The sequence below is a fragment of the Poecilia reticulata genome, linkage group LG21 (assembly GCF_000633615.1).
Source record: "Poecilia reticulata strain Guanapo linkage group LG21, Guppy_female_1.0+MT, whole genome shotgun sequence".
NCBI classification, from domain to species: Eukaryota; Metazoa; Chordata; class Actinopteri; order Cyprinodontiformes; family Poeciliidae; genus Poecilia; species Poecilia reticulata.
The window spans coordinates 1,889,540-1,905,317 of NC_024351.1; the positions used below are offsets into that span (position 1 = coordinate 1,889,540).

General features: G+C 42.0%; 2 protein-coding genes across 4 annotated transcripts in view; one reads left to right on the forward strand and one right to left on the reverse strand.

Moving 5' to 3' along the window:
* Window positions 1-728: 728 nt before the first annotated feature.
* On the reverse strand, window positions 729-9,500 carry taf1b (TATA box binding protein (Tbp)-associated factor, RNA polymerase I, B). 2 transcript variants are annotated; one of them, XM_017302053.1, is made up of 15 exons: window positions 9,283-9,500; window positions 8,338-8,436; window positions 7,626-7,713; window positions 7,324-7,421; window positions 7,154-7,246; window positions 6,475-6,583; window positions 6,209-6,368; window positions 5,307-5,406; window positions 4,574-4,721; window positions 4,315-4,489; window positions 4,197-4,234; window positions 3,151-3,235; window positions 2,998-3,068; window positions 2,161-2,389; window positions 729-2,084 (listed from the first exon to the last, which is right to left on the reverse strand). In XM_017302053.1, the coding sequence occupies exons 1-15, from the start codon at window positions 9,298-9,300 to the stop codon at window positions 1,814-1,816; spliced, it is 1,782 nt and encodes a 593-aa protein (XP_017157542.1). In that variant the 5' UTR covers window positions 9,301-9,500; the 3' UTR covers window positions 729-1,813. The 2 variants fall into 2 exon arrangements, with proteins under 2 accessions (XP_017157542.1, XP_008395344.1); XM_008397122.2 differs by having other exon boundaries at window positions 3,151-3,238; window positions 9,283-9,498.
* A 1,257-nt stretch (window positions 9,501-10,757) lies between these two features.
* The window catches only part of adam17b (ADAM metallopeptidase domain 17b), a 9,029-nt gene continuing 4,008 nt past the window's right edge, over window positions 10,758-15,778 (forward strand). Inside the window, exons 1-14 of one of the 2 annotated variants that reach the window (XM_008397120.2) lie at window positions 10,758-11,105; window positions 11,655-11,787; window positions 11,872-12,005; window positions 12,217-12,305; window positions 12,378-12,552; window positions 13,341-13,471; window positions 13,546-13,632; window positions 13,706-13,816; window positions 14,103-14,247; window positions 14,326-14,417; window positions 14,491-14,643; window positions 14,892-15,091; window positions 15,162-15,265; window positions 15,512-15,646. In XM_008397120.2, the coding sequence (XP_008395342.1) occupies window positions 11,006-11,105; window positions 11,655-11,787; window positions 11,872-12,005; window positions 12,217-12,305; window positions 12,378-12,552; window positions 13,341-13,471; window positions 13,546-13,632; window positions 13,706-13,816; window positions 14,103-14,247; window positions 14,326-14,417; window positions 14,491-14,643; window positions 14,892-15,091; window positions 15,162-15,265; window positions 15,512-15,646 (1,789 nt within the window). In that variant the 5' untranslated portion in view covers window positions 10,758-11,005. The remainder of the gene's footprint in view (window positions 11,106-11,654; window positions 11,788-11,871; window positions 12,006-12,216; window positions 12,306-12,377; window positions 12,553-13,340; window positions 13,472-13,545; window positions 13,633-13,705; window positions 13,817-14,102; window positions 14,248-14,325; window positions 14,418-14,490; window positions 14,644-14,891; window positions 15,092-15,161; window positions 15,266-15,511; window positions 15,647-15,778) is intronic. The other variant, XM_008397117.2, reaches the window with a different exon arrangement.

The following is a 15,778-nucleotide window of genomic DNA, read 5'->3' on the forward strand; positions in this document are numbered from 1 at the left end:
GCAAAAGAAAATGTTTCCAAATTAGTTTCTTCTTTCAATAAAAAAACTTATGAAACTTTAACAGAACTGCAGCTGTGAGTCTGTCTGGTGGATCTTTGGTTAAAACTTGTTTGTTTTTCATTCAGTGAGTAGAAAACCCAGAAATTTTAATCAATAAAGAGTAGAAATACTTTATAATTAAATTACTCAAGTAAAAGTAAAAAGTACAGCAAATAAAAAAAACACAACTAAAAGTAAATTTTTTCCAAAACGTTACTCAAAAAGTAATTTAGTAAATGCAGTTACTATCCAACTCTGACCACTTTTAAAACTTGGGATGTTTTCCCACCTGATAATCCGGTCGACTCGATTCGGGACCAAAACTGCAACAGGCGTCACATTTTCAGCTGCTGCAGTTAAAACCAACCAAACCCTGTGAGCAACCTGTTCCCCTCCTGGCCTGTGGGGGCGCTGCACCAGGAGCCACTGAATGAAACGACACAAAAACCTCTGAAGACACTGAGCGCAACTTCCTTCTTCACCAAATTTAAATAGAAACACTAGTCAGAATTCAACAGTTGCAGGATTTTTAAAAACCATGAGCCATTTTCCACGCTAGCTCTGGGCTAGTGGGTTTGTTTTGGTTGCATTTACCCAGAATGCCCTGCTCTGCAGTCCGCTTCCGGTGTCCGGTCTGCTTGGCATTCGAACCGCACCAGAGTTCACTCCAACCAAACCGAAACCAAGGATTTCTTGGACAGAAAACTTTTTATTAACCAGTTTCAATAATAAACTGTTAAAGGTTTCAGTTCAGTTAAATGTTTTCTGTCAACTTCATTATCATGCAACAAAGTTTTTCTATATGTAGGTAAAAAAAAAAATAGTGTAAAAGAAAACCAGAGTATCTGCTTATATATTTCATATTTTTCTTTTTTCTATTTTCTAACATGGCTTCTTGCTCTCTGCATCAATATGACCTTTAAAAATCTAAAAAAAATAAAAAGTTTTAGCTAAAAGCTCTCATTACAGTCACTGCACTGGATTTAAAAATATGTTCTACCTGTGAAACTGTTGGAAAAATCTCCAATTTAATAACCAAGTTTTATTTTGGAACACCAAAACAAACTGGTTTTAAGTTGTCTGTTGCTTTTTAAATAACATTTTATGTTAAATTTTTAGGCTTAACCAGAAATATTCATCTGAAAAAGATGGAGGATTTAAAAAAAAGAGCCGCCGTCCAAGTAAAACTCCTGATTTAAACTTAAATCTGGTTCATTTTAACACGTAATGAAAGTGGCCAAGTTTCAGCCTACAGTAAGTGAACGCAGCGCCAATCGATTGACCAATGGGCTGCTTGTTTTCATATCTCCATGGCAACAGCAGAACACAGCCCAACTGGACGAGTCTGCCGCTTGAGAACTTTTCTGTATTCACCAGCAGAAACAGACAAAAGCCACATATTTATGTCCAGAGGAAGTAAACTCAAATCAATGGAAGTGTTTGATTTGATTCTGGCAGCAGAGAAACGGAAAAACTGACTTCCAGAATGAGAAATCCTCGTTTTTGCTGCAGTTTGTCTCCACCTGCTGGCCGTTCGTCTGCCACTGCAGCTCTCCGCCGTTTCTTTGTTTCCAGACAAAGCAGACGAAGCAAACAAGTAAAATTACTACTACAGTCAGCAGGGCTCCGTTAAATGTCAAGTAATTCATGTATTTTCCGTAAAATATAAATATTGATAAGAAAATAAACAGATGAATGAAACTTCTCAACATTTTTCCTACTTTTCTTCATCAGTTCTGGTGGAATATTTCAGCAGCAAAATCAAACGTTTATTTTATTTCTTCCTTCTCTTGGAGGCTCTGGGTTTCTTTACTGGATCTCCAGTTTGAGTTGCGTTTGTTTTCTCAGTCCTGAGCCACTTCCTGGTCTCGAGTTGTTGTCCGATCTGCGGTGTTTTGATGCCAAAGACGCGCCTCTCCACCTCCTGCACCTCGTCGAACAGATACCAGGCCTCCACGTCCAGCATGAAGGAGAAGAGCTGCAGCAGCCAGACGAAGGAGCGCGGCAGCGTGGGCTCCATGCTGGGGTAATGACTGGTGCACGACCTGCAGAGCAGACGAACACGTCTGGGTTCATAACAGGACGCCTCGTTAACGAGTCGCTGGCTGAGCGTAGACTCACCGGGGGTTGCAGGGTCGCAGCGGCGGATGCCAGTAGTTGAGGTTCAAGGGAGTCATGAATCCGTTACTCAGGGAGATGATTCCATCCAACTTGGTGTGGTGCAGACTGGGCCCGTCTGATCCGTCCTCGTCGCCCCAGCAGAACTGGAAGCTGGAGGGACTGACGTGATGGGCAACCGCCGGAAAAGAAGACAGCCTCTTTAAACACATCTGGACGTTCTCCGAGATTCCTGAAGAAACGACAGCGTCTCTTAGTATGTTTCCCAAATCCCAATAAATCCCTGCAGATGGATGGGTCCACAAAACTCAGCCGACTTCAATCGGGTTCGTCTCCGGTTCACTAACGAAGCCAAAACTGAGATGGATCAGGTTTGTTGGCAATCTTTTCTGCACCGCTCTCTCAAAACTTACTTCAGAAAGCTGTAGGTCTGGACTTTGACAAACAATGGGATGAATGGACAGATGAGAGTATGAACGGATGAATGAGAGGATGAACGGATGAATGAGAGGATGAACAGATTGAGTGAAAGGACAGACAATGGGATGAATGGGTACATGATGGGAGGAATGGTTGGACAATGGAGTGAACAGAAGGACGATGGGATCAACGGACGGACGAGAGGAAGAACGGACGGTCAAGGTTTTGAGGAGAATCGGTGATGAACGGTAACTTTGGGGGAGTCCAACCCTCACCGGAAACGAGTGGGACCTGCTGCGTACGAAGCTCTGACACCGGTCAGAACCTATCAAAGGTTTCCTGCTGTACTGATCAACCAACCACCCTTCCCACCCTGTGTGTCGTGACCCTGACTGTTTTCATGCTCATTCGGATTCTTACTTCTCTTTTTTGTCACTAAAAGTCTGTCCCGCTTGTCCGTGAAGAACAGTTTCTGTCCTTTCCACTGTTTCCTGTGAAAAAAAGACAGAAATGACCGGCTGTTCAGCAAATGAAGTCATATAAACTTTAAGGTTGGAGGCCCTGATGTCTCACCTGGCGGCGTCCTGGTCCCTCCTCTGCTGGGCCTCCCCCAAAGCAGCCTGAACCAGTTTGTACCACTTCCTGAAGCTGAACAGGTCTGCTGTGAACCAGAAACCAAGCAGAACACAAAAACCCAATGCATTGGGGATGCACAATATATTAGCACCGTGTTCGGGTGGAAATTATGCATTTTCTACTATTTTCCAGTATTTTACTGAGACAGAAAAAAGACTGAAGAGGAGGAAAAGACAGAAGACAGATGGATAAGACAGAATGATGAATGTAGGAATAAATAGATCAACAGAAGACAAATGGACAGACAGACAATGGACTGGATGGACAATAATCTGGATCTATTGATGCCACAACAATTAGATGAATTAGATAGGTGGACGGACAGATGAATGTATGAAAGGACAGGAAGACAGTGGAACCAAGAGATTGAAGAATGGGATGGACAGACGGTCAATGGGACAGACTGACGGTCAATGGGACGGACATTAACCGTCCATCCCATTTTCGGTCAATGTCAATTGATAGTCCGTCTCAGATGTGAGACGGACGGTCAATGGGACGGACACACGGTCAATAGGATGGACAGACGGTCAATGGGACGGACGGACAGTCAATGGGACGGACGGACAGTCAATGGGACGGACAGACAGTCAATGGGACGGACGGACAGTCAATGGGACGGACAGACAGTCAATGGGAGGACAGTCAATGGGACAGACAGACAGTCAATGGGAGGACAGTCAATGGGACGGACAGACAGTCAACGGGAGGACAGTCAATGGGACGGACGGACGGTCAATGGGACGGACGGACGGTCAATAGGACGGACAGACGGTCAATGGAACGGACGGACGGTCAATGGAACGGACGGACGGTCAATGGAACGGACGGACGGACGGTCAATGGGACGGACGGACGGTCAATGGGACGGACGTGCGATGAGTTGGATGAATGAATGAATGAACAGGTAAATAGACGGATGGACGGACCACCTGGTAGATAAATAAAACCTTTAAGATAAAACAGAAACATGGACGACCAACCTTTGTCGTCATGGGAATCAACCTTGTTCGATAAATCCCTGAAACACAAATAAAAGTCACAAAGGTGCAGCAGAGACTGTGAGGTCTCCATGGCAACAGCTCAGGTGTGTCAGGTTACCACTCAGTGCGATCGTCCAGGCCAAACATCACCTTTACGGTGACGATGATGAGGGCGGCGGCCTGCAGGTCGTACCGCGGCAGGACGAGACGCGACCCGCCGTCCAACGTGTGGCGCTTCTGATCGGCCATACCTGCGCGGTCCAACAGGACGCAGACCCACCTGTGCAGCTCGTCTGAGGACCAGAACATACAGAGGTGGGGGGGTCGTTAGCGGTCCTGGTACCAGTCTGAGGGACTGACTGGGTCGAACAGGTTACCGGGCAGGTTAGCGTCGGTCAGGTAGCGCAGGCTGAGCGGCGCCGGGTGGAGCAATGCTTCTGGGACGATCGGAGGAAAAGCAGGGAGCTGCAGGAACTGGACCAGAACCTGCGCTTCTTTATGGACCGAGCGGTGAGACGGGATACCCTGCAGGAACAAAAACCACCGTTAGCAGATAAAACGGGTCAAAAACAAGGAAAACCTATTATCTACGTTTGGATCATTGGTTCTCTAACTTTCAAAAGGCAAGAATTTATATTCAGGGGTTGCAAATAACCGAGCCGTTCCTCAGCAGGTTGAAATATTAAAGCATTTTTAAGATGCTTAATGTTTAGACTACAGAACAAACACTTTGCTTATGGATTCAGGACACATTAAAGTTAAAATTAAAAAATATTTTATTAATCCCAAAGGGAAATGAATGTTATAAAACTCAGTTATTCCATAGACTCACAGGCTAAAGCCAAGAAAAACCCGTTCAAAAGCCTAAATGTCCAGTAAATTATTACAACAGTGCTTTTGAACAAATCGGAAATCATCATTATTAACTGGACATGTTATCATTAGCTTGTTAAAATCAGAATTAGCGTGTAAAATTAGCTGTAGCATATTAAAATTAGCATGCTAAAATCAGAATTAGCATTTCAATTTGGACAGCGTTAGCATGCTAATGCTAACATGAGCCAAACACAGTGAAAAATTACGGTAGTTCCTTTTAGCACAATGACCAACCTCAACATGGAAAAGAAGAGCATCCGGACCACACAGCTTCATCTCTTCTGGAAGGTCCTCGTATGCCGTCACATACGGGACGTGACCTTCTTTTACCAGCCTGAAACCACAGACGGAGGCTTAGGGGCAGCTAAAGTTTAAAGGATTAGAAATAAAACTGAAAATAGAAATGTTTTTTTGGTTTGACTGGAAGCCGCCGGCCTTTACCGCCTGGTTTAACTTCAACACACGTGAAAATAATGGGCCGAATCCAGAGCCTTGGGGAACTCCGTTCCTCAATACTAAACTATAATCTGCTAAATTAGAGCACTATATTTGAAAATGTATGTACAAAGCGCATAAAAAAGTTTTACCAAACAATATTCATACTGATTTGTAAAGGGAGAAAACAAATACAGCTTGAAAGGAACTGAATAAACTTTTCTAAGTAATTTAGATCGAGAACAGTGACAACAAAAACCTGCATTTCACTGAAAGGCGTCGGTTTATGGAATTATCTCGATAGTGAGATAAAACAATCTCAATCTCCTTCTGCTCTTAAAAGATAATTGAAAATTATTATGATGAAGCGACATGGCGTTGAATTAGTTGATGTTTTGTTTTTTATTTCATGATTTCTTTTAGTTGTTCAATAAACTACTCTTGTTTATTGTGGAATGAATTAAATAAAAACATGAAATGAAAATTAAATGGGCATTTAGCAAAAATATCCAAGTTTTTCCAGAATATTTTTGAGATTAACTGAATTATTTCTTTAGTTTTCTAGCAAACGTTTGACTTTCCAAACCCTTCCCAGGTTTTTTGGTGAAAATGTTCTCACCTTTTTGTCCCTCTAGAACATATTTAAGTCTTTTAAAGGTTTTAAAAAGTGAAAACATGACCATCCAGGTGTGTTTTGCTACCTGAGCAGGTCGCTAAGCGTCAGAGCTTCGCGGCTCCAGACCAGAGCCAGGTGGATCAGAGCCAGAGTCTTCTTCATGGTCATCAGGCTGCGGCTCCGTTTCCACGACGACGAGGTGCCGGCGCCGCTGTAGTCCGATCCCAGCCAATCACTGGAGCTCCCTGAGGGTCAAAGGAACATTTCAACCAATTGGAACAATCTAAAAAAAAATTTATATTTCACCAAATTCACCATGGATTGATTGATTGTACGTTTCTTTTTTAGCACCTGCATTAGAGCCAGCGGAGCTGCACAGAACCGACCCGGAGTCGGTGAAATTATCAGACAGAACCGATTCCGCGGCGCTGTCCAAGTCAGTGTCCGAGTCCAACGCTGCCTGATGGGAAAACATGGAGGAATTAACTTATGACTCATTTCAGCATTTTTACAAAGAGTAAAATTAGTTTAAGAAGCAAAATCACAATTAAAATGCGGATATTTTGATTTTAGCCCCGACACTTTATAATAACCTAAGAAAAAGACTTTAAACTTTGTTAAAATTATAGAAAAATTGAAACGGCAAAAAATATTTACAGAGCAAATATTTTTAAAATATTATCAAAAATACAAAATATTTTTAAGCATTACTAAAAAAAAAGTAAATTAACTAAAATGATCAGAAATTACCTAAAAAAGAAAATTCTCTGTAAACACATGAGCTAAAAATTACAGAAATAAAATCTATTAAAATCTTCCCAGAATAGAGTGAACATTAATAAGAAAAAAAGTATTTTCTCTAAAATAAAAATACTTTTAAAATGACCAAAATGTAGATGAAAGTGTCAAAAAACAGCCAAAACAAATACATGAAATGGGTAAAAATGACAGAAACCTGAAAACATTAATCATATTTAATGAAACAAACAAAAAACAAAGCTATAACAGTGATGAACAAAAGGAAACTGACCCCTCGGAACCTTAAATTCCTGACTGGGTTTCTGGTGTATCCCTGCTGGCTCTTCTGCAGATAAAGTCTCCACATCTGGCACAGAACGTCGTCCTGAAACCGAAAGCGTCAAACTAACAAAACGGGTTTCATCTGCTGATAACGGATCAATGGGAATGACGGGAGCGGACCTTAAACTGAGGAGCGACTCCCAATCTGAGGAGAGCGTCGGCCTGGTTCTGCAGGATGAACTGGAAACCTTCGCACAGCATCCAGACGTAACCGCGCTCTGAGGAACAACAAATTATTAAAACATCTGCTAATATGAACATTCCAGAAAACAGTGTCAAAAGACGTTTAGATACTTAATTATTCAGGTGTTAAAAGTTAAGTTTTGACACCAAACTTAAAATTTCTGGGAATTTTTTAAGTTAAAACTCTTAAATAAAAAAAAGTTTGATATGTGAAAAACAAACAGGAGGTTAAAACCGACCCGCCTTCCTGGTTCTGGATTTATTGCAGATCCGGGAAACTCTGTTGGAGTTGGAAGTGAACGACATGTCCACCACCTCTCTGGTTCTCTGAGGACATTTGGATAAAACACCAAAAACAAACAAACAAACAAAAATCACCACTTATACAGGAGACACGTTGAATGCACAACAGTGACACCTGCAGGACGGTTGGTGGTACTGCAGGGAGCACAAGCTCTATTTGAGTGGATCTAATTGTAGAAAAGAGTCTTAGGGAGATTGTTTGTAAATGGAAGAAAATTAAGAACCATTTTCTGCCAAAAGACTTAAATTTTTTTTTTAGATCAATATCAAACATTTTCAAGGAACAAAACAAGAAAATGTGTGAGTTTGAAAAGTCCAAAATTTGCTAAAAAAAACACAAAAAAAACAAACAAAACCTGAAAAAAAATCTAGAAAAGAACACAAAAAAAAGAAATCAAACATGTTCAACTTTTGGAATTAGAGTTAGAAAAGTCTTTTAAATTAACAATTTTCCACTTTTGGAAATGTTTTGGGTTTAAACAGGCTACATATTTTTGCTCTGGAAACTCAGTGAAGTCCTTGTTTTTTCACATTTCTGAGTTTTTTCTCTTTGTTTCAGAAATTTACTCCCTTTTTGTTCCATCTGTTTTGGCCCCAATCATTGTTAAAAGTCAAACTCTGTCAGATAAAGATCTGTTGGGGAGTTACCTCGATGACATTGTGGCAGGACCTGCAGTAGAAGCGGCCCTCGTCTGAGATGCCCCAGTCCACGGCTGCACACTGATTGCAGGGCTCCTTGAATCCGTCCTGAACCAGAGGAAACACAGGAGGACAGGTAAAGGTGACGCACCTGGCTGAGTCTCAGTGGGATCTGATTTTTATGCATTAAAAACGAGCCAAGCAAGAAAACAAAAAGTCTAACAAACAAACAAAACATAACAGCTTCTATTTACTCATGCTTAAAAGAATAAAGTGATAATATAAATAAATCTTTCCTTTTGCTGAGATAAAATCAGCTGGTTAAAATCCCAAAAACAGTTTGATCCTTATTTGAATAATACAGTTTTGCAGACAGCTGGAAGTTAGCAGTTAAAAACTATATTCGCCGATTATTAAATAAGATGCTGTCTTATCAGGATCAGTAATTAAAATATATTTATAGCACGTTTCAGAGTTTGTTAATCAGAAAACATGATTAAAAAACAGGTTTTGTTTACGGAGTTCGATGCAAATCGACTAGCTAACATTAATTTAACTCTTAAAAACAAAGACAAGCTGAAAGAAAGTTTAAAATAACTAAATAAATGTTGGAAAATGTTTCATAGAAAACAATACAGAATTTTATGGCAATAATTTTTAAAGCAGTATAATGATATAGTCGAACCATAATATTTGAACATATATGTTTTTTTAAGTTTGCTGAAAGTTAATAGTTAAAATCTATGTTCACCGATTATTTAAAAAAATGCTTTATATCCAGGATCAGTAAATAAAATCTCTATAGAATGTAAATTAGTTTGTTAATCAGAAGATAATAGAAAAAACACAGGTTTTCTTAACGGAGTTTGGCGCAAATCAACTAGCTAACACCAACATTTACGTTTTCTGAGTGACATTTACACAAAAAATATTTAATTACTGATCAGTGCTTACCGTATCCTCTTCATCCATGGTTAAGGTTAAAATTTATCGGTTACGCATTGATTTTATCGGCTTTTGACGTCCGCAGTCGCTCTATCATGTGCAGCATAAGAGTAGTTCGGATTTCTTCTTCTTGTTTTCTTTCAGGCTGGAAGTTGCACTGCTGCCACCAGCAGTCCGATCCGCGAACTACAACACCCAACCGGTCAAATTAACTTTGGGACTTTCGTAACTTTTGAAACTTTTACGATCCGAAACCCGTCAAACTGAACGAACGCACAAGAACGTTCTCTTAAGACGTGTAAATTTCGTGAAAACCTTGGAGTTTTCACAAAGTTATACTCCCAGAAATTTTACACACAAGTCTGCTTTTATAATGTTGCATTTTAATGTGTTTATCAGCGTGTTAATGTCTGTGATGCTTTCTTTGCTCAAGTTTATGAGATTTTTTTGCTTCCTCAATCTAAAAGCGGATTTGGGTGAGATCAGAGATTATAAATAGAGCCGCCAGATGTTTCCGCTACATTCTCTTACATAACGTCACGACATGAGTTCCTTTTGTTTAAAATGCGTGTTTATTGTTGTTTTGTTTCAGTTTTTAATGTTTTATTTATTTATTTTTGATTAAATCMCAGCCACCATGAACGGGTTCAGATTTCACGAGCAAACGCACAGCGCGAGCGCCTCATCAGACCGTCAAGTTCACGTGCGCACGAACAAAAAAAACCCCGCGGCCTTTCAAAATAAATGCATTTCTGAAACAATTTCCAACCGTATGAAGAAAATAAGATTTATTTCTGTTGACTTGTCTTATTTAATCCCTAATTAAACCTTGTTTTTGTATCTAGTTGAATGTTGTTAGATAAAACACGATGCTTCGCAAAACATAAAAAATCAAATAAAAATGTTTATTTGAGGTTCAAGATGTTCCATTAAATTAGCTCAAAAGCCATGAAAATTACATTATGCAGCTGATTTTAAGTGGTTAAATTTTATAGATCTAAAAAAAATAAAGATTAAATAAATTCAACAAGTAGCCTACTGGTGAAAGGCTGAAACTTTGTGACAATTACAAGCTCTTTAGCCACTTTTTCACCCGTTTTCAGAGGATTTCTTTTCTCTCTTCACATTACTGACCTATTCCAACATTCAGACATGAAAAAAGCTACTAAACTGAATGGGTCAAACTTTTTTTGTGTAATGTACCCAACTGAGCGCAAATATGTTAAACAGAGACTTTAAAAATGTGATTTTCTTCTTTTCCCCGTTGTTTGTAGCCACTCTGATGAATTCGTTTTGGTGTCCGCAAAGCATTACTCAAGACTTTGCATATTAAAGTTATTATAGTTACTTACTAAGTTAAATTTAAACAGGTCCTAGCTTCAGCTTCTTGCTTTTAATCATCCTAAATGTTGATTCAGTGTGGCTTCCATTACTGCTGTTGATTTCATGCTTTTATTTTGAAGCCGCCAGGCTGAAGCCTACTTCCGCCCCGCCTCCTTGCTTCTCGCCAGCTTTCCTTATCGGCTCTCGGTCTTCCTGGTTCTGCGGAGTTGGAGTCGTTTTCCCTGCGCCTTTCTGTAACAAACAATGACTTCATCCGATCTGGATGCGGATATTTTAGTTTCTAAGAGAAAATGTGTTTAAAGTCGGAGGTCAGCGGCTGACCTTTCGGGACCTTTCCCTCCGTTGAGTCCGTCCCGCTGCTGATCATCCACCAGTCAATCTGTCCAACATGGGAGCGAACTTCGCTGTTTTGACACTTTTTGCAGTTTTTCTCTCCAGAACAGAGGCTGCTGTGTCTCCACCCGAAGATAAACAGCAGCGGGAGTTTGGTAAGTTCTCCAAACATGGAGGTTTATATGAAAACCTCCTGACTGAAGTTAATTCAGGGAGACAGAGGCGATTCCAGAAAAGTTCATAATGGTGGCCATTGATCTGGGGGCCAGAAAAACTTGAACTAACAAATAAATCAGTTTATTTTGAGTCCAGATATTACTAAGACCACTGCCTCAAGGCTGATTTATAGATATAATTTTCATAATATCATGTAGTACCTCAGAAATACCACCTAAGAAGAGTTAAAGACGTTTTTAAAATTTTAATGTAGCTTCATTTTTCTATTTGTGGAAAAAAATAATTCTAAATAATATTTTAACCCATTTTCACCAAACTTCTGGTTTTTGCTCAGAGGCCTGAGTGAAAGTTGTCTGACCAATCTAGAATTAGTTTTAGCACCTCAGTGGCCAAATTTATCAAATTATACAAAACAACATTTTTTATTACTTGTGTGTTTTTGTTGTCAATTAGATATTAATCAGTGTTTTCCCTGGACCTGACCCATTAGTTGGTTTTAAACATTTTGTTTTGTCCTTCCTCTGCAGAACCTCTGCGGTCCATGCTGGACAACTTCGACGTTCTTCCATTCTCCAGCCTGCAGACCCACTCCGTCCGCCGCCGGGACGTCCAAACCGAGGCACACGTGGAGAAGCTGCTGAGCTTCAACGCCCTGCAGAGGTTGGACCCCAAAACTTCACCTATTCCTCTGAGCTGATCGTCCAAAATATAAACTCCCCCTTTCCTTCTTCCTGCTGATTCCAGGAACTTCAGGCTTTACCTGAGAACCAACAACGAGATCTTTACGGAGGATTTCAAGGCCATTGTTGAGGACGAGGATGGACAGAGACGAAGCTTCCCGGTCAACAGACACAACTACTTCACCGGACACGTCATCGGTAAGGTGTTCTTCAGGGTTTCAGAGTCAGATTCACCTCAGTCCTTTAAAAACTGCTGGGTTTATGAGAATCCTTGGAGAAGTCTTGACGGATCAGACGTCCCTGAAAACCAGGCAAAGAATTTAGAAAATGAGGCTTTAGATGAATGTTTGGTCGACTATGATAAGAATGAGCAGGGAGTTGCTTTATATTTGTGTTTTCTCTCTTCCAGGGGAGGAAAACTCTCGTGTTCAGGCTCATATCGACGACCACGAGTTCTCAGCTCACATCCTGACGGACGAGGCGGAGTACAACATCGAGGTAAAGAGCAAAGAAACTCGATTCCTAGTGAATCAACATGGAGTCACTTTAAAATGTCTCATTCCTCTCTAGCCTCTGTGGCGGTTCACGTCAGCGCCCCCCGATGGCCGCCTCCTGATCTACCGGTCGGAGGACATCAGGAACATCAGCCGGCTGCAGCAGCCCTCAGTCTGCGGATACGTGGCGTCCGAATCCGCTCACCTTCTACCGGAGGGGGTCAGGATGGCGACGAAGGGCGATGAAGAAGGTTGGTAGAACGTCAAAACAAGTCGGACCGAGAGTTTCTGTTTTAGGATGTTCAACTATTTCATTTTCTCTCGTTGATGTATGATGATTTTTAAGAAAAATAAAATGAAAAGATACATTTCTGGTCAATCTCCAATTAAATATTTGTAAATATATTCCAAAATCACCTCCATTTGCATAAATTCAGCCATGATTTTACAGAATGATGAAGTATCTGTGAAATTGTTCTCTTGGCCTTTATGCTTCTTTTAGCACAGTTTTCTCGCTCCATTTCTTTTGACTACCCAATCAGTAAAGGAGTACCACAAGGTTCTGTTGTTGGACCACTCTATTTTCTCCCCCTCGTTTTGACTCATTTATACCGGACTCTGTGGGTGTACCTCACTATAAGCCACACCCACAAAGTTTTTTAAAAAACTGGAAACGTACATACATAAGCCGCATGTTTCAAAGTGTGGGAAAAAGTAGCGGCTTATATTCTAAAAAATACAGCAGTTTATCTTCCATTGACAGATTTTTACTACATTCTATTTTTTTCCAACATTTTCACGTTGGGAAAATTTGTTGTAGTTTTATGCTGGATAATTATTCCAATCTATTAGCAACAAATTTCTCAAACTTATGTCCTTTCAAAACATCTCTTTTTTTCTTTCTCAACTAAATCCTGTTTAAAGAACCAAATTAATCTCTGGAAAGACTCCAGAAATCTGACCAAAAACAGTAAAAATTACGTTATTATTACATTTCTTTTGTAAAACAACCCACCATTTGTCCATCTCGTCTGCTCAGAGTCGGTGTTCAGAGGGAAACGCCAGGTCACCGACCATAAGAAGAACACGTGTCCAATGCTGCTGGTCGCAGACCATCGCTTCTACCGATACATGGGCCGAGAGGAGGAGAGCACCACCATCAACTACCTGGTTAGCTCACAGCCTCCATGTTGCTTCTTTTCCCCACTTCTAGTGATCTGACCTCTAAATCCCTCTCTATGCAGATCGAGCTCATCGACCGCGTTGACGACATCTACAGAAACACGTCATGGGACGAAGAGTTCAGCGGTTACGGAGTTCAGATCCAGCAGGTGAGGAGGAGACCGCTGCCGCTGGTCGCTGCAGTGAAGACGAAGTGTGAAGATGTTGTGTTTCTGCTGCCAGATTATCATTCAGAAGTCTCCCACTGAGGTCGGTCCTGGAGAAAGTCACTTCAACATGAGGGGCAGTCCAGTGGCAGGAAAAGACGTCTGGGACGTCAAGAAGCTGCTGGAGGTAAGAAACGCTGAACATCAGCAGGCGAAGGGGAGAAACGGGCTGCTGTTTGTCCTCCATGTTGAGCGGAACTTGTAGCTTAATAAGCTAACATGGCTGGATGGATGGATGTTAGCATGGATGGWAGTGCTTACATGCTCTGTTTTAATGAGTGTAAATAAATAGAGCATCCTGATCAGAATAACGATTTAGCCGCAGCTCTGAGCCCATTTGCTCCTCTCTGGATTTAAGCCTTCAGCGTTTGACTCTTTTTGGAGTTGACCATTTCCTGTCTGACCTCCTGCAGCAGTTCAGTGTGGACATTGCAGAGAATGCCTCCAACGTCTGCCTGGCCCACCTCTTCACCTACCAGGACTTCGACGAGGGGACCCTGGGCCTGGCCTACGTGGCGCCAAACAAACCAGACTTTCCTGGAGGGCTCTGCTCCAAGCGTAAGCGCCAAAGTTTCCTCAGCAGATTGTCACGGTTACCGTCAGCATCGCTGTAATGTTTATGAACCTGCTGTTCAGCTTGTGTTTCGACAGCAAACAAACATGGATCCATCTATCTGAACACGGGCCTCACCAGTACCAAGAACTACGGGAAAACGATCCTGACCAAGGTGAAGTCCAGAAGCCCTTTCTGAGGGTTTCTTTTCAGTTTTGTAGCTTTGTACTGATGGATTGTCTCTACAGGAAGCAGACCTGGTGACGACTCACGAGCTGGGCCATAACTTCGGAGCGGAGCATGACCCGGACAACGTGGCGTACTGCGCCCCACGGGAGGACCAGGGAGGGAAGTACGTCATGTACCCCATCGCTGTGAGCGGAGACCACGTCAACAACAAGGTGCCGAGATATTATAGATGGATGGACAGATGCTAGCATGGATGGATGGATGCTAGGGTACATAGATAGACATATGCTAGCAGCCATCCAACAGTCCATGCTAGAAGAGATCGATGCTACCATGGATTGATGGATGATATAAGCAACCATCCATCAATCCCATCATGCAACAAGGTGCTAGCAAGCGTTGCCATGTTTTTTCCATTGTAAACCAGAAAAAGTTTCATGACGGTTCGTTTCCCCTTCAGCTTTTCTCCAACTGCAGCAAGCAGTCCATCGTGAAGCGGCTGCGCTCCAAAGCGGCGACCTGCTTCAAGGAGAGGAACGTCAACGTGTGCGGGAACTCGCGGGTGGAGCAAGGCGAGGAATGCGACCCAGGGTTGCTGCACTTCAACTCGGACCGCTGCTGCACCCAGGATTGCCGGCTGAAGGACGGAGCAGAGTGCAGGTCTGAGTCGCTCCAGGTCGAGGGTTCAACGCCGCTCCGAACGGCTGATCAGCCATCTTTCTTTGTTCAGTGACAGGAACAGCGCCTGCTGCAAAGACTGCAGGTTCCAGGTGAGAGGCGAGGTCTGCCAAGAGCCCATCGATGCCACCTGCAAGGGCCACTCCTACTGCACAGGTCAGCACTCAGGGTTTCCTCTTCTATAGGAATACAGATGTTTTGTTGGACACTTGTTGCTTTTAACAGTCAAAACAAGGAAGAATTCATTTAAAGTTTCCAACTGGATCTATTTTTAAAATACTTCACTCTATATTTCGAATTGAAATATAAACTATTTAAAAATATATGTGTATAAATTTTTTATTTTTTTTTCAGAATATTTTAACATATACATAAATTACAAAAAGTTCTGTTTGCCAACAGGAAACAGCAGTGAGTGTCCTCCCCCGGAGAACGCTCCGGATAGAACGGTGTGTCTGGACAACGGGGAATGCCGTGGCGGAAAGTGTGTTCCCTTCTGCCAGGTGGTCAAAAAGCTGGAGCCCTGCGCCTGCAACGGTAACGCTGCTGCATGGGTTCGAGAGCGGTTCTAATGGGGAGTGTCATGGGTTCGAGAGCGGTTCTAATGGGGCGTGTCATGGGTTCGAGAGCGGTTCTAATGGGGCGTGTCATGGGTTCGAGAGCGGTTCT